Source organism: Zonotrichia albicollis, chromosome 4 (assembly GCF_047830755.1).
Source record: "Zonotrichia albicollis isolate bZonAlb1 chromosome 4, bZonAlb1.hap1, whole genome shotgun sequence".
In the NCBI taxonomy this organism is placed as follows: domain Eukaryota; kingdom Metazoa; phylum Chordata; class Aves; order Passeriformes; family Passerellidae; genus Zonotrichia; species Zonotrichia albicollis.
The window spans coordinates 51,450,602-51,473,213 of NC_133822.1; the positions used below are offsets into that span (position 1 = coordinate 51,450,602).

Below are 22,612 nucleotides of genomic sequence, written 5' to 3' on the forward strand. Positions count from 1 at the left end.
CTTTCTGAATGCAGGTGGTTGTTTTTTATTTTATGACTACTGTACATGTCTCATGGACATTAATATTTTGTTCTAGATATTCAACATACAAACTAGAATGAGAAAAACTGACATCTTGAAAACTTATCAGTAAAGTACATAAGAAGTACAGTAAAGTACAGTAAAGTACATTATTTCTATGTTTCTTTTTAGGAACAGATTCTCATGTAAACTGGACTTTAACAATGCCTCAACTGTGACAAAAGTGCATTTTATTTCCACTGCCAGAGCAAGGGAAAGACAACAGCATCGTTTTTTCCATATTTTACAAAAAACTGCATTTTATTTTGCTAGGTGAGCTGTTCCCATCACAGGCATTCATTAGTCATGTTTATAAATAGCTGTAGCTGAGAGCATAAGAGATCTTGACTCAGCTACCACAAAAGACGTTTCAAATTCCTTTGTACTACAGAAGAAGCAAGTTGAGAACTGGACAGAGGGTGGTCACAGAAGACAATAACTGCTCTCAGTGGCTTTCTGTTACAAAAATTTAAAAATATGTGCTCCAACAAGTTTACACTGAAGCATCTGTAAAACATGGAACTCAGGAATGAGAATGTATGGACCGGTAAAAGACAAGGTTTCCAAACCTCTGTAAAGCAGGTGAGGATTCACCTTAGCCTATGTGCCAGTATTTGATGTTTAAAATTAAAACTGCTTATACAGATTGCAGCCACGGTCATTTAGAAGCTTTTGGCAAGGTAGAAAACACTGCACCTTCCTTAAAATTATGTTCAATGCTTAGCCCTTGTAGACATAGGTCTTACCTCCTCATTTTCAATTTTGAGTGTAGCCAATCGTGACTGCAGTTGCTGATACCTAAGCATAAGCTCTGCTTGCACAGGTTGCTGGGCAGAGACCTGGCAAACCTAACAAAGAATCAAAAAGAGCTGTAAGATGCAAGCAATTAAAAAAACCAGTCAATATTCTTGCTGTTCTTCTTAAAACTAGATTAATTCCTACCAAAGCTATTAAAACTTAATAAAGCAGACAATAAAATGTGCCCATCTAAATTTAAAGTACTTATGTGCTGTAAGGTGTGAAAGTATGTCCTACAGCTTATGAATAAAGAGCACAACACTTTTGTATGTGTGCTTTTTGTAGCTTTTGTATCACACAGAAATGCAAACCCTGGAGTTACCTTCAGAAAAAAAGATGTACATGGGTGATTTCAAATTCTGCTTTGCTACTGGCCTTTGGTGTAGCAGAACAGGGCACAGCTGGGGTACCTCGTATGCTTGAAATCTCCAGATGATAAAATGGGAGAAGAAGAAGGGGGAAAGGCCACATTGCAGCAGGAATAATTTGGAGCAGCTCTGTAGCTGCTTCAAATAGCACCCACAAACTCTGTTATGAGTGATGCAGGTGGTAAAGACAAAGTCACTGCTTACACTGATGCTGGGCTGAGCACAGGTTGGCCAGCAAATTCATAGCAATGTCATTATAAATGATACAGAATATAGGAACACTTAACAGTTTTTACGTGAGAACTTTGAAGCAGCAGACAGTGCTGTAAAGTTTTGCAAAATGTTATTGCTGATCCACTGACTTTCAGTAGCTTTTACCAAATTCTTTGTAAAAGGGCTTGGTAAATGATAAACTCTCTATCCTGGTATACAGAAACAGTCACTTGGGGATACTTGTCAGTGTACAGACCTCATCACCCATGTGAGACTGGAACTCAAATTTCATTGGTGGACAAAAAGCAGTGGGGTACATTTCCATGAATCTTTGCTTGTCACTGCGTGGCTCCAAACAGTCAACTGCATTTTCAATGATGTCTAATCCCTCATGCCTGGAAGTTTCAAGATTATACTCTGCAGAAAGGTATGTTCTTAGGGCTCTGTTCAGACTAGCATGGTATCCAAGATCACAACACTAAAAAAACAACAAAGGGAAAAGAAAACAAATTTAAAAGGAGAAATGCCATTCCAATATCACAATCCTTAAACTGTCACTAAAATTTTCTGTCCTGAAATTTTTCAGTCTTTGAAGTATTTAACAAAATATCTTCTAAATTAAAATACACTACTGGGATCAAGACAGTAAGTATTTAGTATCCTCAATCTGTTGCAAAGATTAATAGACAGTTTTAGAAAAGAGATCAAGTGTACACGTGACAGTTTGCTTATCAGACAGGGAAGCGCAGGCACTGTTTATCAATAAAATCTGAGGCCCCACACAAGTGGGCTTCTTAGCATCAACAGCATCTGTAAGCCCTGAATCCCCTATTTAAACACACCCTAACATAACTATCATCTAAGTTAATGACAGCAGCAAAGTGCTGCTGTCCTTGAAGCAATTCCTGCTTACCCTGCCTGCGCCCAAACCAAAACCTCCACAAATACTTTGAGCAAAAGCAAACCATCTAAAATGCTTTTTCAAACAACAGGAAAAGTTTAACATCTTTTGCCCTGATCATGAAAATGTATTTAATGTAAACACCTTATTTCTCATGGTCATATAAAGCCAGAAATGTACATCATATTACAAAATGCAGAAAGTCATAATTTATGTATTTTTTTCCTATGAAATGGAATGTAATTGAAACCTAATCGGTAAAACATAAAGTTGTGTTTGTTCTTGAATTTTAAACATTCTCAATTTGCATTATTCATGTTTCATTAATATTTTAGAGAACAGCTGAATATATTTTAAAAATGTCACAGCAGTAGCATATCAGCTAACTGTTTCCCTACATTGTACAGTAAATACCCTCAGTTTCTTCTCAGTAAGCCTCCAGGTAAGGGGAGATGTCACCTCAATAGTGGCACATCAGTTTGCAAACAGTTGCATACAAAGCAGTGCTCTTTATCCAAACAGGTGAGATGTGCCCCAACCAGAGGCCAGTGCCTGGCCAGAGCAGTCAGAGCACTCTGCTTTAGGGCACCCCTCAGTCCCCAGCCATTTTTCCTTGGTGCCCACCCACAGCCTGGAGTCACCCATCCCTGCAAGACTCCCAGGGTAACTATGGAGCTGGGTCAAGAAGCAATTTGGATTCAGTCCGCTGTACCCTACATGCATATATGCACTCTTTATATGAGTACCCCCCTCACAGCTATTACAAACCCCACAGGACTCATGGGATCACATTCCATCCCTTTCCTCTTACTTAGAAAGAGAAATAGACAGAGAGCGAGACAGAAGGAAAGAGCTTTCAACCTATTTACCAAACCAAAACCTGCGTATAGAAGGGAATGAAACACTTCTCTAATGAACAGAAGGGAATGAAACACTTCACACCTTGACTTAGGAACGGTAATGACTAGTGATGAAGCTGCTCTCTGAAATCTAACAGAGAGCTGTTTATTCACAACAAAGCTTCTAAGTTTCCACTCCTAGCAAGTACTCAGGCAGTGACTGCAGATGGGACAGTGGCTTTCCAAAAAACCAGATGCTGAACTATTCAAACAAAATAGAAAAGATGTCATGTTCAATCACACACACATATGTTAACCTCTCTCTTTTGCATTCATAAAATGGAAATTTTTGTTACACTTACTAAAATAGCTACTCAACCTTTATACTGAAGTGCATCCATATTTCAAAGAACACCAGCCTCAAAAATACTGTTTCTAAAAGGAAAAGTCTCTTGGTGTTTTTCTCTTGTTCTATGTCAAATCAGATCTCATATTTAATTCACTATCTTGGATGAAAAAGACAGACTAAAAGTGCTGATAAGAAAGTGAATTGGGACAGCTGTTTTATTTCATGTGCATTAGTTTCAGAGAGACCTCATAGAAGATTAAACTGAAAAGGAATTAGAAACAGAGGGCAGTGCCAGGTTTAGCATTGCCAACTACCCATGTGTTAGAAAACTACAGCCTGAATTTTGGCTCTGGTGGATTAATCCGAATATTACTAGAAAGCTTATTGATTTACAATTAGAGCTGTGTGGGTTTCTGATGCAGCTTTTTTGCAAGCTGGAACACAAAATTGCAGTCTTTATGCTGCGACACAACTTCACTGTTTACCCCTTAATCTACTCAGTCACTATCACCATGATCATCTTTGGCAAGTGATGACAGCTGAACAAGGCAACAAATCAGACAAGAAGAGGATTCTTCAAGTGAAGCAGAGTATCTTGCCAGGCTAAGGCATTTTCTTGCAATGCCAATGCCAGCAAAGAAAACAAAAGTTAAATGCAGATCCTGAACTAATGCTTTATCACAAGTGTCTCTTTGAATGGAATTAAAAACATCTGAATTTGAAATTTTGCTTAAATTACTTATGTAAAAATAGAATTTGTATGAGGGAAGTTATTTTTTAAAAGCAAAACTAAACACTCAGACATCACAACTCTTACTTCTGCCATACCACAGCCTACTTTCCCTAAAACCTGGACACACAGGGTAACAACAGCTCTGTCATGGCATCTTGGTTATCCAGAAAGAAATGTTCTGTTTTAATCTGCTGGAAGGATGGTTTAGAAGAGAGAGTTGTCTATACACACACACACACGCGTATTTACATGATTTTCAGGAAAAATCTGTAGATTTGTGGAAAGACTTCTACAGTTCAAGTGAGCAACCACACTGTTGGCCAAAACAACCACAAGTGTTAGAGGCTCACTAGTCAGCACAGAGGGTCCAGCCAGGGTGCTCATCCATCTCTGGTTTGCTACCTGTCTATGGGCTAGAGAGGTGAGATGTCACTTGCTGCACTAAGACATGAAGATGAGAAATAACAGAATCAAGTCAGATGAGGGATGCATTTGGGATATGTGTGAAAAATTAATTTTGTAATTTGCATTTTATTCTTATTTGAAATTAAATTGGAAGCAGTCTCAAGAGCATTTACTGCCTTTATTGCACCCCAGAGTATATTTAGGCTTGAACAAAACAAACTGAAGTGCTTAGCACAGAGCTTCAACCAAACCAAGCTACTCTTATTTCATTTAATTTTGTTTCAGGAATAGTAATAAAATTCTAATGTCAATGGAGAGAGGAATTAATAAAAAAAGCCTTAATCTCTGAATAAGTCACTTTCTAAGTATTTTGTTACACAGACATCCGCATTCAAGTCAAAGGGATCTAAGGGTACATACCATATTTATGAGGAATTATATAATAAAGATTGTGAGTTGCACACATTTTACCCTAGTTTTAAACCCTGTTTTATGAATGATTAATAAAGAACCTTTACAGAATAAATTAAGTTCACAATAGCTAAATGTTCCTTAATTTCTTAACGGTCCAAAGCATGCATACTGCAATTAGAGATTCAGAAACCACATTTTAAGAAAGACCCACACATTGGTATTTTATTTATTTCAGCAGCAGAACTACAGTAAAGTTGTTTTGATCACTATTTCCTAGTATTTATCTTCAGATCATAAAAATGCATGGTAAGTCTGAAAAAAGGTCCTTACCTTCCTCTTAGACAGATTTAATTAAAGTAAATGAGTAAAAGTATGTGTCATATGGACAGATGCTGGCACTAACAGCCAGATTAGCAGCACTGTATAGTTTGTTGTTCCTCTGAAACTCAGAATCTTTAAAAAATTTCTACATACTAGGTAAAGCTTATTAAATTCAGCTAATCTTTACTGGTTTTTATAGGTACAAATAAAGAAAAGAACTAATTCTGTCCTGCACTTGAACTAGATCCCACTCTAGACAGCACAGAAGAAATATTTAACAGAAAATTCAAATTCCTCTACAATATGCAGGGGACAGAAATACACAAATTTGATATTTGTGCATATCAAATCCTGTTTACCTCTCTGCTTCTTTGCAAATGTTGGTCTCATCTCTCAGCTCCCTAACTGCATTAAATCATCCAGCTAAGACTCCAGCAATATTTTTATATTACTTTTATCACAAGAGCTTAAAATGAGCAACACATCATAATTTTTAGTCAGAAGCGCTGAGCTCTGTTAATGAAATGACAGAGTTGAACAGTTCAGACTGAGTTCAAATGGGGAACAGTAATTTAGGATTTTCCATATAAGCCTCATATATGGAAAATGCAGTGGAATCCAAATCAAAAATAGGTGGCTTTTTTGGTTTTTTTTTTTGTAAAAATGAGTAGTCCCACTCTGCTCCCCAGCCTTCCTATTGGAAGTAACATATGTTACTGTTGCAGCAGGCAAACATATTCAAATATCTAGAATTTCAAATGGGCCACTTTTTCAGAGGTGAACCCACTGAGCCATTTAACCCTACAATGCCAGTGAATGAATGTTCTGGAGCTTGTGTTTGCTGTCTCTGTATCTTCTCTATCACACATGAAGTATCATGTGTATCAGCTTACAAAGAGGGTGGGATGTGATGAGGGTGCAGGATGCTCCCTCTGCATCATGTAAGAATGTCAGTAATACAGAGCACTAAATGCTGGCACAAGTCAACATTAGTGTATAACCTCATTCTTCTAGGATGTTCTCATAAAAACAACTTACTGAAAATAAGTAACAGGTATGCTGACAGTGCACAGTACAGGACTGATTGTGCCTGTTCTTCAAACTGCATGAAGTAAGAGTAAGAAGCCATTGTATGTATGATTCAATGACTAAATGAATGAAACTAAAGAGTTTTGAAAACATGGAAGAAATTGTTTCTTTTGAATTAAATATCATTAGATGACCAGTTAAGAAGTTTATCTTGTAAAAAATACTTTGATTCCAGAGATTGCACATAATTGCAATGTCGTATTTTCTATTGACACATGGGGCAAACACAACATTCAAACTTTAAAGGAATGGGTTCAGCATCTTACTGGCACTTTATTTTGTGGAAATAAGGGAAAAACTTCTGATTGTATCATACAATATTATAAATAGCAAATGCATTGTAGGCAACCCATATGACTAATACATTCCCTTTAAAACTGAAAAAAGGATTATTCCTGAAGAGAGTAATAAACATAAACACCAACATGCCAATACTTACATCGATCAGATCCGAAAGGTCGTGAATGTAATACTTGAACACAGAAGCATTGGTTGCTTCAAGCGTGAGCAGGTATTCATTACGGGCCTTAATAGACTTCAGCTTGTTCTCAGAATATTTTGCTTGACGCTAGGAAAGACATTTCATATTAAAGTATTTTAATTACTTCATTTTTGGTGTGCAGCAGAAATGGTAACAATTCAAGCACACATTCCTAGTAACAAGAAAGAACCTTAATTTCCAGCCTGTTATACATACAACAGATAGAATCCAAAGTGAAAACTTAATATTTTGTTCCAAATGTGACAAACTTTACAGTAAGAATTATATATGTAATGAAGTATCCCCCTCTCTGAACTAAAATTATGTCGAGTTATCTATAACCCACTGCTAGTTTATTATGTGTACCTTGCTTAGTTTGATTTCCCAGCTTTATTTCTCTGTCTAATATCATGCCAAAGAATGTCAGAAATGCACTGAATTTATTTCAAATGAGACAAAATAAAAGGACAATTTACTTTTTCCTTCATTTTTTCAATCTTCTTCACAGAGCTCCGTCTCTGGTGCCTTTCTTCTAGTCGAATATGAAAAACAGGGTCTCCTGACCTCCCAATCTGTTTTTCTTCTTGCTTCTCTGCCTCCTTCAGTTTGCTTTCAGCACTGATACTCTCTGCATGATACATGTGGTATGTTTTCATGACCTGTAAAAGGCAAGAGTTAAAGAAGAATTAAGAGAAAATGACAATATAAAAGTATATACAGAAAAATCATAGGGTCTTTGAGAAAATGTTGACTTATAAACATGGATCTTGTGTAAGTTTCTTTGACAGTGGAAATTGAGGACTTTTGGTTGCATTTTTCTTTTCTGATTTATTTAACAGTATTCCAAATAGGGATTTTTTTTCTTTCATTTTCTCTTATAGGAAAGAGCAAACGCCATTCTTAATAAATTTCAGTATTCTTATCTTCAAGTGAAAATCTAAAATAATGAACAACAATCCCCAGATAGCTGGATGGCTGTCCATGGCCTGGAAAGAAGTGTCTGCCCACTGCACAGCCTGCAGACTGGGCCCAATCTAAAACCAGATGAGAACTGAAGAAGGAGCTGCCTGATACCTAAGTTGTGAAAATGCCAGACCCAAAGGCATCTGTCCTCTACACACCTGCTGGGTCTGCAGATCAGAGAGCTTGGGTTGCCAGTATGCAAATACATGCTTGCATGAAGAGGAAAAGGGACTGGGTTACCCCAGTCCTCCCTTTCTTCTCCGAGCAATAAAAACCTCTCAGCCTGACTCCTGCACAGTGAACAGCAGTCAATCACAAGCCTCTCCTCTGCTGGGTAGGGCTGACTCTGCCCACTTCCACAAAGGAAGTATCTTTCTGCCTTCCCCAGTCTTTTGTTGTTTGTTTCTTTGTGTTGTCTTAACTTTAGAGCACTGAATAAAGCAGGAAGGCATCCCCAGGGAGCCAGAGGCCTCCTCTCTTCCTCTAAAAGGTGCCAGAGTTCTCACCAGCAGATATCTTTGGGTGGAGGCCACGCAAACCATTCAACTGAAGGACACACAGGCAGGGAGGAATGAAACCAGCTGCTTGTGTTACCCATGGAGGAAACAGTTTTGGGAAGCTGCCTTTAAATATTCCCTTGGGAGAGTGTACTTTTTGAAACTGAGTATTTAGGCCGGCCTAAGGAGTATCCGTGGAGTGGCAAAACACTACAGCTAGATATGGCAATTCACTACAACACATTTTAGCATGGTTCGACACAAACCAACTGCATGCCATGCCAGTGGGTGGCTGAACTGATGCTTATTTCAAGTCCTGTGCAACAGCAAGACACACACTTCCAGAGAAATGCAATTTTGCATAACAATGTATGTTATACACCATAACTGTGTATGCCACTACTTAAGACTCATGCCACTGATACTAAAAATGAAACAGACAACTCTTCACCAGCTTCCTGTAGTAAGGTAAAACAGCTGGTGACAAACACTAAAACTGGCCCTGTTTTTATTTTAAGAAACATATGCTTACAGCTCTGTGCTGGAAAAAGCCAAACTGCCTGGAGCAGGACTCTGTGTTATTGCTTCTGCTCCTCTACAGCACTCTGGGCTCCAACGCCCGAGCAGAGGGCAGAGCTCCCTGCCCAAACACTGCCTACAGCCACTGGGAACAGCTGCTGCCCCACCAGTTCACATCTGCATGGATGAGGCAGAAAAAACTCCCAGAGATAGACAAAGCTGGGTCAGGAAGAGAAGGCAAGCCCACAGGGGCGAGGTCTGCAAGGTTCCCAGTCTAACTAAAGAGTGTTCAGTCTCCTGTATTGTGCACTGCTCCAAAGGCACTGTTAGAGTTGTTGATGATCAGTTCCCAGGGAGCTTAACTCATACAGCCACATGGAAACAAATGAATTACTGCAAAGAGAAGAAAAGGACTTTTCAAAGAAATGGTTTATATAATAAAACAGAGAAGCACAGAAAGTGATATGGCTCTTATTAAAAATGATGGGGAAAGGAAATTAAAAGCAAGGTTGTGCCCTTTTCTTCTGGCCTTTCTATTCAAATCTTCTAAGTGTTTCTTTACATAAGGCTAGAGGTGTTTGCTTTTATTTTTTATCTTTTGTTCTGTGTAATCTCTAGAGACTTTTTAGTTGGTGGGACAAGACTAATTTATGTGTCTTACTACCTAGAAAAGTTATTTTCTTTTGTACTCTGCCTGCAGAGGGAACTATGGGTCCTGATGGAATTAACCCAAGAATTCTCCAAGAGCTGGCTGATGTCATCACAAAAGCTCTCTCTCAGTTTTTGAGCAGTCTTGGGAATTGGCAAAGTCCAGGCTGGCTGGAAACTGGCAAATGTTGCCCCAGTTTTCAAGAAGGGCAGGAAGGGTCCTCCCTGCAAACCGCAGGTCTGTCAATCTCACTTCAGTGCCTGGCAAAGCTATAAAGGAGATCATTCTGGGATGTATTGAAAAACACCTGAAAGACAACACAGTCACTGGTCACAACCAGCACAACTTCATGAGAGGGAAGTCCTGTTGATCAAATTTTGATTTCCTTTTATGGCAAGGTAACCCACCTAGGTCCCACCAAGGGAAGTCAGCTGATGTAATCTTGAATTTCAGTAGATCTTTCTCAGAGTATCCTTCTGGATAAAATGTCCAGCACACAGCTGGATAAACACCTCATGTGAAAGGTGAGCAACTGGCCCATTGGTTGGGCACAGTTATAGTGAATAGGGTGACATCAGACTGGTGACCTGTCACTAGTGGGGTTCTGCAGGGCTGTCTTATGTCCTGTGCTCTTCAACATCTTCATTAATGACTTGGATGCATGACTAGAAGGGGTACTAAACAAGTTCACAGCTGATACAAAACTGGGAGGAGCTGCCGACTCCCTCCAAAGCCCTGCAGAGAGACCTTGACAAATTAAGAGAACTGGGCAATCACCACCCTCATGAAGTTCACCAAAGGAAAGGTATTGGGACTCTGCACCTGGGATGGGGCAGCCCTGGGTGAATGGACAGACTGGGGAATGAGAGGCTGGAGGGCAGTGCCATGGAAAGGGACCATGGGGTCCTGGTCGAGGGGAAGCTGGATATGAGTCAGCAGTGCCCTGGCAGCCAGGAAGGCCAAGACTGTCCTGGGAAGCATCAGGAACAGCACTGCCAGCAGGCAAGGGAGGGGACAGCCTCACCTTAATAACTGTGGGCAGTTTGGGGAGCCACAATAGAAGAGGGATATAAAGCTATTGGACAGTGCCCATAGGAGGGCAACAAAGATGGTGAAGGGTCTTGAGGGGAAACTGTATGAGGAGTGCCTGAGGTCACTCAGTCTCTTCAGCCTGGAGAACAGGAGACTGAGGGGAGAGCTCATTGCCATCTGCAACTTCCTCATGAGAGGCAGACACTGATTTCTTCTCTGTGGTGACCAGTGACAGGTCCCAAGGGAATGGCCTGAAATTGTCATGGGATGATTAATTTGGATATTAGAAAAAGGTTCTTCACCCTGAGGGTGCCTTGTCACTGGAACAGACTCCCTAGGGAAGTGGTCACAGCACCAAGCCCTGCCTGAGTTCAGGATAACACTCTTGGGCACATGACATCACTCTTGAAGATGGTGTTATGCAGGGCCAGGAGCTGGATTCTATGATCCTTGAGGGTCCATTCCAACTCAGCATATTCTGTGATTCTGTATCAAATATATCTCAAAGTATTCTAACTGTGTTTAAAAGCACCTAAGTGGTGAAACAAGGATTTGTTCTGCTTGCCAAAAGCAGCAAGCATTGAAGTTCTTAAACTAGCAGATTATGTTCTTAAACTAGCATAAATGTCCTTCTGCAGTGGCTGACACTTCAGCTTGCCTCCTTGTTGAAAGAAGCACTCCTTGAAGGAGTACAAGGGTATCTCTGTTCTCACCAGTATCTCCACACTGACTCCACTAGCTTCATATCACCAAGGAGTGTTTCCTCCTATCACTGCTTGCTTACAGCTCATGCTACCATATCCAGTGTCTCACTCCACACTGATTGATAGGCAAGTTTTGTGGGAGAACTACATGGAACTCATAGCCTTCATGGGGAATGAAGATGTCTTCTTGAAATCCATGTTCTCAAAACAAACTCTGCACAAGTTCTTGGTATAAATGAGTATAAATTAAAATTCAAAAAAGTTCTTTCTCTGTATTCACAGGGCTGGACATCAGTCAGTCAGGCCTACCCAAGCCTCACTGGCTTAGGAATCAATATGGACACTGTAAAGAGCAGTGATCAGCCTAGGCACGTGACTGATGTCCAGTTTGTGATATTGATAACATGCTTATCTCATGCACTAGTGACATCATTATTTTGCAAGCCTTTGGGGAAAATGTCTTAATGATTTCTCAGCCTTTTTCATGATGTGTCAATGCTTTTTTAAGAGCTGATATTGCAGCAGCTGAACTTAATTTGAGAAAGCATTAGAGAGACGTATGGAAAAATAAATGGGAATAAGCTAGGGAGTTGGCTTCCAAGTATTTCAGTGCATACTTTTCCAACAAGTTGGCTTACAATTTGCTGGCTAAGTTGCATATATGATTCTTTCCCTTAACACTATGTCATCTTTTTGCCTTGGAGTTTTTAAGACTGTTAGATGTTGTTAAACACAGTAACAGGCTTTCCTAAATAGACTTATTGTATGAAAAGTTCTGAGATTTGTAGGCCTCTGATCTGTGAACATGCAACAGATTCACAGATCTGTTATTCAAACTATGAACATATAATAATTCTTCTCAAATGTGCACCAAACTGTTGAACTGACAGATCATTCTGTGTGAGTATCCCTCACTGAACTGACTTTAGTTAGTCTCCAAAATGTTTACTGATCAGCCATCAAGTACACACTGAAAAAAGACAGCAAGGTTGCAATTTTGCAGATGCTGAACTGCCATAATGATATTTGCTGCATTTCTCCACTGTAGTGAACCAGCATTGTTAAAAGCATACTAGTACCTTTCTAAAATTAAATATTGAGTTTATCTTCTATTAATTTAGCCGGTTTATTCTGCTGATCCAGGGATGTAAAATATATATTTGTCAGATGACTGTGTCAGACTACAAGCAGATGAAAAAGATTTTGCTACCCTAACTATGTACGCTCACATTTGTGGGTGACAGACTGCTCACTTGGTAGCATAAACATCTCAATTTGTGTGCCAAAGTTTCAGCATCATTTGTAAGAGCTCAGCAAATAGGCTTAAGGCAGAAGATAGTATTTATCACAAGGAAGGGCACACTAGAGTATATTCTCAGGTAATTATTTTATTTAACCCCACAGTTGTTATCTAGGCAAATCCATCAACAAGACAGTAATTAGTGCTATACTTCTATGGGCCATAAGTGAAGAATGTTCCCATAGCAGGGGACCAGCTTTCCTTCTCTACACACATCCTTCTTTTCTAGAAAACTCAAACCAAGGCAAGATTAAAAGCTCAAGAGTTAAAATAGATTGAAATGACTGTGTTAACATGCACTTTATTTTTATAATAAAACTGCATAATTAAGAGCCTTTTCACAGTGTTTCTCGGGAAATAGTAATTTCCTAGCTCATCCCTGGGGTATTTATCATGTTTGAATTGTCTTAGAATTGTCTCTGCTAAGCTGTGAGTTCCTCTCAGAAGGTGGAGTCACAAGGGTTTCATTAAATTGGGTTAGTTACTGCTCTGCACAAGAAATAAGCAAAATCTTATGCCAATTTTACCACAGCAGTGGCCTCTACCAGTTAAGCTGAGCTGTTGTCAGCATCCTGTTCACTCATTCCAAGGTGAACTCTGCTGTGGTTTTAGGAATTGTCACATATATCACTATCAATACAGGATTACTGATTTCATCTTCTTAGATCCCTGATGTGCCACAGTAAAATGAACCTAACTTTTTGAAGACGAATCAGATTCTGTGTTATTTCAGTAAAGAAAAAAAGAAAATCTGGCATCAACTGCCTTGAAAAATTAAATAGCCAGGATTTTTCAAGAGTAAGATAAATCAATGGAAAGTTCAAGTGGCACAGCAGCCCTGTCTTTTTTAACATCCAAGTTGCTTTGGACTGTCCTCACTTTTTCCTTTTTCTGAGCACTTTACATTTGCATTGCTTGTGAAATGTGTGATGCCAGTAGGATTAATTTGGAAAGCCAAGTGGGAGACATGAAAATATACTTTTATGATGTGCATCACTTTTCTACACCATTTGCCCTCAGCCTTATTACTGGAACAGCTTTGTATTTTCAGCAAACTTGTGACCTTCCTGACGTTTTTAGAGGACATTTATGAGTATGTCCTGACCCCTAAATAAGTCCAGTGAAAGCCTCTCTCCAACACAAGTGTCTGCCTACCTTCTGTTCCCTGTCATTCCCCATCATTCAGATATTATTGCTATATACCAGTACCTGATCTGACAAGGCAAGGTATTTTAGCTTCCCACAGAAACAGAAGAAGAGTTTGACTGGGGAGTTTTCTATGTTGCAAAGATGATTTATTGCCAAGTCAATAATCTGTTGTCTCTTTAAGTCAGTGTGTAAGAAGATTTCTAAATCAATCAGTTCACAAAAGAATAAACCAAACATCTTCCAGCTTTCAGTCTGACCAACTTTTCTCCCTGTAAATGCCAGGAAAACTCCTATCTGTGACCCCACACAACTAACTGAGCTCCCCTTTCTCTATCCCCCTCACTCAAAAGGTACATTTCATTGTAATTTCTATAGCTTATATTCTTATCTGAAACATGGGACTGATTCCTGGCCTGCACTGGCTGAAAGTGTGGTAAGGAGAGGAGTAAGGGAGGAGTGCAGCTGCTGGGATGCTGCAGACCTGAAAATACCAACTGTCTGGCACAGCCACAGAGACACCAGGCACAGCTTTAAGTGCTTGCCAGTCATAATTCACTGAACTCACAAAGATACAAAGTGAAGCTTAGCTATTAAATTTGTTTTAGAATGATGTTTTCAGTCATAATTTTAAAATGCATGCATAAAATACTGAAAATTGAAAATACAGAATTTTAAAATGCATTTTTGTTAGTTGTAAAACATGTCAAAAACCTATGTAATGTAACATTAAAAAACCCTTTACATAGCAGAGATGGAAAATTAGAAAGTAAGGTTTCCCTCATAAAATTCTGATTATTCCAGCGAAATAAGCCTGCTTTGTTCTGAGAACATCTGAAGTTGTGGTTCAGCTGCTTCTGTTCTTATTTCTTCAATAGTCCTGTACTATGATGTGTAGTTTTAATGAGGACAGCACAACCTAAAGGCCTTAATTTACAGACCTTTGCTGTAAGATAAGGCATGATGATAAGAAATAACCAGATTATTAAACCTTCATACACACTAAAAGCTCTGATACTTGCCCCTTATTCAAAGGCTTTAGAGGTATTTAAATTCCAATATGACACAACATTCTAAGTTACACTTCATGAAGGCACTTTTCCTTTCAAACAAACAGAACTAAGCAGTAGGGAGAGACTTCAGTATTAGTATATTACTCACAGATTTCATATCAGTTTGCTTTTTTTTGGACACAATGATTTATCTCACAATAGAAACACTGATTTTTTTAAAAACTTTTTCCCTTCTATAAATCATGGGGCAAACAAGTAGATGACATTTCCTTTTTGTGACTGAGAAATGTCAGCTGCTGGAGATTAAAACTGTCGATACTTGTCCTGATAAGGCCACTATGATCTTATTCTGTACACAGTAAATGTCATAAAGAATGAAAAACCTGTGCATGAGGTCCCCATCTGTCTAGATACTGTTCTATCTTTATGTACTTGAGCAGATAAAATACACAGATATGATGATGACCATTTTAAACATTCAAGCAGTGAAACAGATGCTACTCTGCACCATATTGTCACTTTATTATGTGTGGGCTTTATTTAGCTAAATGTGAACATGTACAGCTGACCAAGCCCTTGCAATCAATGAAAAGCTGGACAATGAAGTTAACAGTACAGATCACTTAATCTGAAGCAGATTTTTGCATCTGATTAAAGGGGTCTCATCTGCCCATATTAGATTTGCAGGGACTTTAGCTGGAACACAGATAGCATGCTAAGATATTTGTATCTACACTGCAGATGTCTGAAAATCAGGTAAAGTAAATTCCATCCCAAGAAACCATCTTGCAGCCGTAGCCTGACTCAAGTTGTGGGCAAATTCAGAATTTTTATAACATAAAAAATATTCCCATTTAAAAAATAAATCTTTAATTCTAAGAAAGGTATTAGCATGCACTGGAAGCCACAATATGGAAGTTAATACCTGATTAAATCTTATGCTTATCAGTATGCATATATAGCACTAGTGTGAAGAAAAAGAATGAAAATACTTAAGTCCAGTCCTGCAGATTTTCAGTGGTACTTAGAAAAGTATTTCAGCACATACTTCACAGTTTTCCTACCCTGGGAGCACAGGCACTAATCCCAAGCCTTGCCAAACACTGGAGTTATGCAACTGTTTAATTGAAACAAGGCTGTATCTTCAGGGCCTATTCAGCACTGAAGTCCCACTTGGTCCCCCAGCGGTGGAACGGTCTGTGCCTATCGCTGCTTTGCAGGAGCTGATCCCAGAACACCTCACTGACTGCAGGCCTCAGCCAAGAAGGCTTTGCAGTGTCACACCCTACAAATCCTGGTGGTTTCAGACAAAAAAACCCCAAAGAAAATCCCAAACAAACAAAATAAAAAGTGGTGGTTTGGGAAGGCTTTGGGAATCTGTCCGTAACAATTAAAAAGAACTCAGGGCAGAAAGATAAGACTAATTTTCTTTGCATCTCCTTTTTGTCACCTAAATTTTTCTTGAGTTTAAATCCACTGATGGCTGCATGGTTTTCCCTAAGTCAAAAGAAAAATCACCAAGATGCACAAAACTAATGTTTGGGCTCTGCTTGTGGAGAAGTGATCACTTCCTAAACTTCACAAATGTTACTTGATATCAATACTGTAAAGATTTTTTTATGGTCCTCCAAATCTCGAGGATGGGGAACAGAGGTGCCTAGAGATTGTTACACAGGGTACTGGAGCATATATGTTTCAGTTCTTCCAGACAAAAAAAAAGAGCATTTAAATGTATAATTCCTGAATGAGCAGAAATCAACAGGCTTTTATAAGAAATGCACACCACCAATTCATCTTAATTCTACAGCTGTGTTTCAAAAAAAGTAATTATTGCATTTTTTCTTTTTCACAACACATCACCTCAGAAAATAGCTGGGGAAATAGTTATCAGGTAGATGAGACATTGTTTTGTAGTACCAAGTTGTGTAAATGGGTTTCAACAAGAAAATAGAAATTCAGACCTAAGTTCTCTCAGATTTGCCTGTGGATTAGCAGGAGCTTGCCAGAATGTTCACAGTGGTTTTTTTCCTTGATCTCTCTAAATGGTATGGGAAGTCTACAAAATGCTCTGTTTTTCTTCTCATTATTTACTTATCTGAGTCAGGGATGGGGAAGGGCACATAAGTAACATTTAGACAGCACAGCACTGGATCTGCAAACACCTATGATTTTTAGAGAGTGTAGACCACAAGTCAAACTAAGCAGATGGCAGCATGGACAAAAACAAAGCAGAAAAGAAAAAAGTTTGCTCTGGTAAGCTCTGAGTAGAAATGTCTCATTAAAAAACAACAAAACTTCTAATAAACTGGCTCACCAGAGTCTGGGGGCAAAAAAGGGTTGCAAGTAAAGAGTAATCCTGACAGCATTATCATACATATTTTAAACAAGTGAGTAGTTTTTTCAAAAATATAGTTTAGGCTTGTGTAAAACATAAAAATAAGTAACTCCATTGGGGGTAACTTAGTCAATGAAAGTCTACTTAAAGCTTACAGAAGTAGTCTGATATGGAATTTGTATAAGATAAGCTAAGTAAGTAACTGTACTTACTGTGTAAAGCTCGTTAAGTACTTTCATTAAGTCTTCATGAAGCTGAAATGAAATCTCTTTACTCTGCAATTAAAAAGAATCATTAGAAAAGGGCATGCAAAAACTGCATCATACATTTGTTTCTTGATATTTATACTCATTGCTCATCCTAGACAGTGAATGCAACATCACTCCCAAAAACCATTCTGAATTACAGAATTAAAAAGAGTGACTCAGGGATGCAGAGGCAGACAGATAACATCTGGACAGAAGACTCCTAAAAAGAAACCCAGAAGTAGTTTTAAGGTATTTTTCCCATAAAGCATCAGGAAATTAGGTGCCAACAGAAAGGGGAAAGTTCAAGATTAATGTTTTTAATAGAACAAACTGTGTAGTGTTTTATAATTGCTATGATATATACAAAAACAAAACCATGCAGAATGTGATATTCTAGAGGGACATCCAGCCCAATTTTGCATCTAGTCTTTGTTTCTCAGCACATACAACTATCTAAATATTTATGTAAGAAATAATTGTGGCTCCTCTTTGAAACAGATAGCCAACTGCATAATATTCCACAGAGTGGGCTGCTGAACCAGCTTTGTTTAGCTTTTCTGGACTGTGACTTTACTTTCATTCTGACCCAAAAAAAAGAGAAATGCTTAGCAGCAGTTATTATCAAAGCAAATATGTCAAAACAAGAGCATTTAATTGGAGTCTCATTGAAATATATTCCTTTGTTAGTTTTCCACAGCAGCTCAATCTGATGAAAATGGTGGCAACTGTGCAAGAGTTGAAGGCATTTGTATCACAGCCTTAGGAAAACAGCTACAGAACAGAGCTACAGGACTTGGCAAACAGCCTGGCTACACTTCTGCTGTGATGCTCAGCATTCTAACATCCATGCTGGAAGCATCAGATTTTTTTTCTGAGAATTTTTTTTCTGAGAATAAATTGATAATTAGTCTGGCTTCTAAAAACTTCAACAGCACGATAGATAATGGCCTTAGCTATGAGAAGTACTTTGTATTTGTATGGAAGCCAAAGGAAAATCCTCAGGGACAACTCATGTCCAAAGCTGCCTAGTGCATACTTGGCTATCACTAAAAGACCTTAAGGAATAATGGGTTTCTGAATGAGAATTAGCAACACAACATCCACGTATGAGGAAAAACTACATCACACATCCCACCCACTGTGTCTTCCAGGAGGATGAAACAGATACATACCGTAGCTCAAACAGAAAATTTGAGGTGTTTTTTTCTCCTACTCCTACTATCCTACTTTAACTCTGGGCAATATTTCAAAGCACTCATCATATCACTTATCAGTATTCACTCCGATCATTAAATGCAAGATGGTTTTACACTGACAAGAAGCTAGGAATATAATTTAAAAAAACACTTCAGTGAAATTCTTGTATTCCCAAGGGCATTAGCTGTAGTAGCTGAGGCACAGTAACACAGCTGCTCTGAAGCTGAGGTACACAGAATTACACAGAAACTTTCCTTATTGCTCATACTTTTCAAATATGTATTTTCATGAGGTATGCATTAGTTCCAAAGTATCTAGAACACAAGGCTTACTACTTCCATTTCTCTGCAAATATCATATTATTTTCATCTAATAAGAAGGACAAAATTTCCTATATATAATAGTAGAGTGCTTATGAAGAATTGAAAAGGACTGCAGATTTGCAAGCTGCTCTAGGGAAATGCCATAAAATCTTTAGGAAAAATTCTGAGCTGCTTTTCATTGCTTTACATTGGTACCCTGCCTTTAAAAGTCAGCAGCACAGCTGTAACACAGCTTACACATCTCCTCAAAGCTCCAAGCAGAGGTCACCTGTTTATTCTTGGATAGATGCTTCTATAGTGCTGAATGTAAGTAGTTTTTAAAATTACTTTAGCAGAAAGAAGGACAAAACATACAAATAAGATATTTGACATTAAGATGAGAGCATACCCATGTGGAGGAAGCTCTAGATGAAGTCCAGCTTTAAGCATTTTGTCCCTTTCAACTGTTGCTCACAGCCATCCTGAGGCTGATGAGAATCAAACCCTAAATACAGCAACAGCAACTCTAAGGCAGGATGCCTTAACCTGGTAGTGCAGAAGTTTGTTTGAGAAGGTGAGACAGAAACCCCCAAATCAATTTTCTCAGGTTTTACTGTAAGCAAAGCACACAGAGTTCACTGAAGGATGGACTCTCCTCTCAATGCAGTCCAACCTTGATGCAGGCAGACACCAGATGAGCCGAGGATTTGGTGAATGAGCACTAGTTTCTAGGAGCCATTTTTTCCCTTTGCTCCTTTCAAGCTCTGTCCAGCACTGAAATACAAACAGTCCAGGCCTCAGGATTTACTGGCTATCATGCATTCATGATCTTTTCCAGGGCAACACAGTGATCAGTGGTAAATTTGAAAGTGAATGGAAGAGATCACAACAGAGAAAGATGCTTTTATAGAAGGACAATAAGCTTTAAAATGGAAAGCATAAAGAGAAGGAGGGAGGTGATCAGCAAAAAGAGTGAAAATTGGGAAGTGACAACTGAGCAATGCCACACAATCACAAAGGAGTCATCCCTCCACCACTTCATCTGTGGACTCCAACTAGCAGATGATGCCTGCAGTGATAGATAACATTACAAATTATTTCAATTCTGATGAAATATTTTGTAGGAATTGTCCAAAAAAAACAAAAAAAAAAAGAAATTTGGTTAAATTTAGCAGTATAAAAGGGATTTATTTTTCAAGAACCAACACATTTTTCTTTACCATTTAGGATCAAGAAAGCTGACTTGAGTGGCAAGCAACATGGCTTTTAGCATGTAATATATGGCATGTTAGAGCACTAGTTAAGAAGTAAATTTATTTTTAGTGGTTAATTGCTTTCCTATTTCTTGTTTATGCTACCTATTCCTTGCAGTGGGGCTCAGCATGTGTGAATGGTGTGCTCCTCTAGGAGCCTGTACACAGGGTACTCAAACAACTGAAAAAAGATGCAGCACACATTTTCCCAGAGCTAAGTTGATAGCTCTAATCAGGCTATTAAAACCTGACAAACAATCACTGAAGGTGCTTAGTTATTCACTGTGCCCCTGAGAAATGCACTAGTAATCTATTAACCAAAGGAATGAAGAATATAATAAAAATGTTAGAGCACATGCAAATTCCTGCTAAAAATATTATATATGTTACTAATTTGGTTCAAGACATTAAGAGACAGCAGTGTATTTTTTTCACTTGCTGGCAGCATAGATCATACACATGCAACCGACAAGCAAATGTACCTAAACCCTCCTTTTGGTATGTGCTCAACTTTCAAAACATCAGTGCTCCTACTGATGTTATCAAGATTTGTATTTCTGGATAAAAGTCTGAGAAACTTAAAATTTTGTTCCACATTAATATCTTTTTGTTGAAGTCTGTTAAATTTTTTTCCATACATTTCAGTTAAAGTATAATTTGGCACTCTAGCTTTACTCTTGTTTATTTTAACTGAAATTTAAGGGTCAGTCCAGTTCTTCCTGGGACTCTTTAGTATCTGTATTTAGCCTACACAACACTGCTCAGTTAACATAATTTAAGGAAAATATTCTGTGCCTATTGCTTTTAAATAAGTCCACTGCTGGTCCCTGTGGGAAGTGAAGTGCAAACCCTTCTTTTATGGAGGTCTCATGAGCTGTGTGACACTAACATAGCCAACTCAGTAAAATTTTTTCCCAGACTTGCCAGTCTGTAGCAACAAACAGCTTTGCTATCCTTTTAAACATTTATATGTTTAAGAAAATGATGCAAAAAATTTATATGCCACAATCTGTATAACACCAAACAGATTCAGTATGTAGTTATATTCCTTGTTAATAGTCAGATTAAGGAACTAAAATATTTATTGTGCTTGGTTTCTCCAGCATCTTTTACTGTAAACATTGGAAGATATGTTCTTCTTGGCTTATGTAGATTTCTGTCCAAGGAAAATACATGTTTATAAATTATAAATATACAAATCTGCTTAAGGATTTTGTGAGTATGTGTTTATATAGTTGATTATTACTGCTGGGGTAACCAGAATCACTGCATTAAATATTCTGCATAATACTTTTCCCTTCTGCCTAACATTTCTCCTTATTACTTTATTCTTTAATTGTCGCCATGAGGCCAGCTACCCCATCTGCCTGAAGAAATGTGCAAGTATGCAAGGTTTGAACTCCACTACTTTATTTTTGTAATTTTATGTGCAGCATGAAGGGCAGGCATCAACAGCAATCTTACTGCTTTTGTATGCCAGCAACTAAAATGAAGAGATTAGGTGCCTATCTCAAAGTATGAGGCCTGACATAATGTCTCCCAACAAATGCTACAAAATCTCTGCACTAGATCCTATCTTTATCTTGCATTTAGTACATTTAAACAGATGCCAGTTCCTGACCCCTGGAAAAAAAGAATGACAAATAGCTCCTGGGAGAACAAAATTAATTAATATCAACATATTAAGGAGGCCAGACTAGACAGCAAAGCCATATACAATCAAGTACTTGAATACAACACATCCAGTCCCATCAGACCATGTAAGGCAGAGCCAATAGGGATCACTTCCCCAAAACAATCCAAATACCCAGACAGACAGATGCATAAATGCACACAAAGGAAAAACAGAATGATGAAGAACAGAGACCGAGACAAGGACAAGGTACGAAGCCTAAGGAACAAGGACACCCTCACCACTACATTTTACCAGATCATCATTGGCTACTGCACACACCTTTACAGAACAAGGAGAGAAAGGTGCTGCTACAGACTTATGGCTTGTGCTGTATCTCACACAGGAGGGGTAACAAAACAATACTCCAATGGAAAGCATGGCTGGGAAAGGAAGAAATTATAGGATCTTTACTGCAGTTCAAGCTGGAGTCAATCTTAAGAGACAAAATCAAGCCACACTCCTCTAGAAAATGTTGGGCTCATTTAACGGAAAAGTTTCATTTGAGAACAAACACGCCCACCAGCAAGATGGAAACAGTCAGTACTGTCTACCATTGAGAAGCAGAATGGGAAGTCCCATCCTCTTGGAAGGAGAAAGGGGGAGAAAAAAAGAGGAAGCAGAAAGAGTCAAGATGTTCAGAGTGATTACGACTCTGCTGTTTTATCTCCTTATCTTGCTTGTGGGCAATGGGGCAATCCACCCTGAGACCCCTTCCTCTTCTGCAGCAGGAAGACTGAGGTTTCAGAGCAGCACAATGAAAATCTGTTCTATCAAGGGCTTGGTGTGTGTACTTACTCTCCACACTTGG

The 22,612-nt window shown here is 38.6% G+C and overlaps 1 protein-coding gene across 2 annotated transcripts in view; it reads right to left on the reverse strand.

Moving 5' to 3' along the window:
- Nucleotides 1-22,612, reverse strand: part of SRGAP1 (SLIT-ROBO Rho GTPase activating protein 1) — a 138,047-nt gene that overhangs the window by 41,143 nt on the left and 74,292 nt on the right. For both annotated transcript variants that reach the window (XM_005480557.3, XM_005480559.3), the window contains exons 4-8: nucleotides 17,342-17,404; nucleotides 7,448-7,630; nucleotides 6,930-7,058; nucleotides 1,696-1,917; nucleotides 807-908 (exon numbers count right to left, since the gene is read on the reverse strand). In XM_005480557.3, coding sequence (XP_005480614.1) covers nucleotides 807-908; nucleotides 1,696-1,917; nucleotides 6,930-7,058; nucleotides 7,448-7,630; nucleotides 17,342-17,404 — 699 coding nt within the window. The remainder of the gene's footprint in view (nucleotides 1-806; nucleotides 909-1,695; nucleotides 1,918-6,929; nucleotides 7,059-7,447; nucleotides 7,631-17,341; nucleotides 17,405-22,612) is intronic.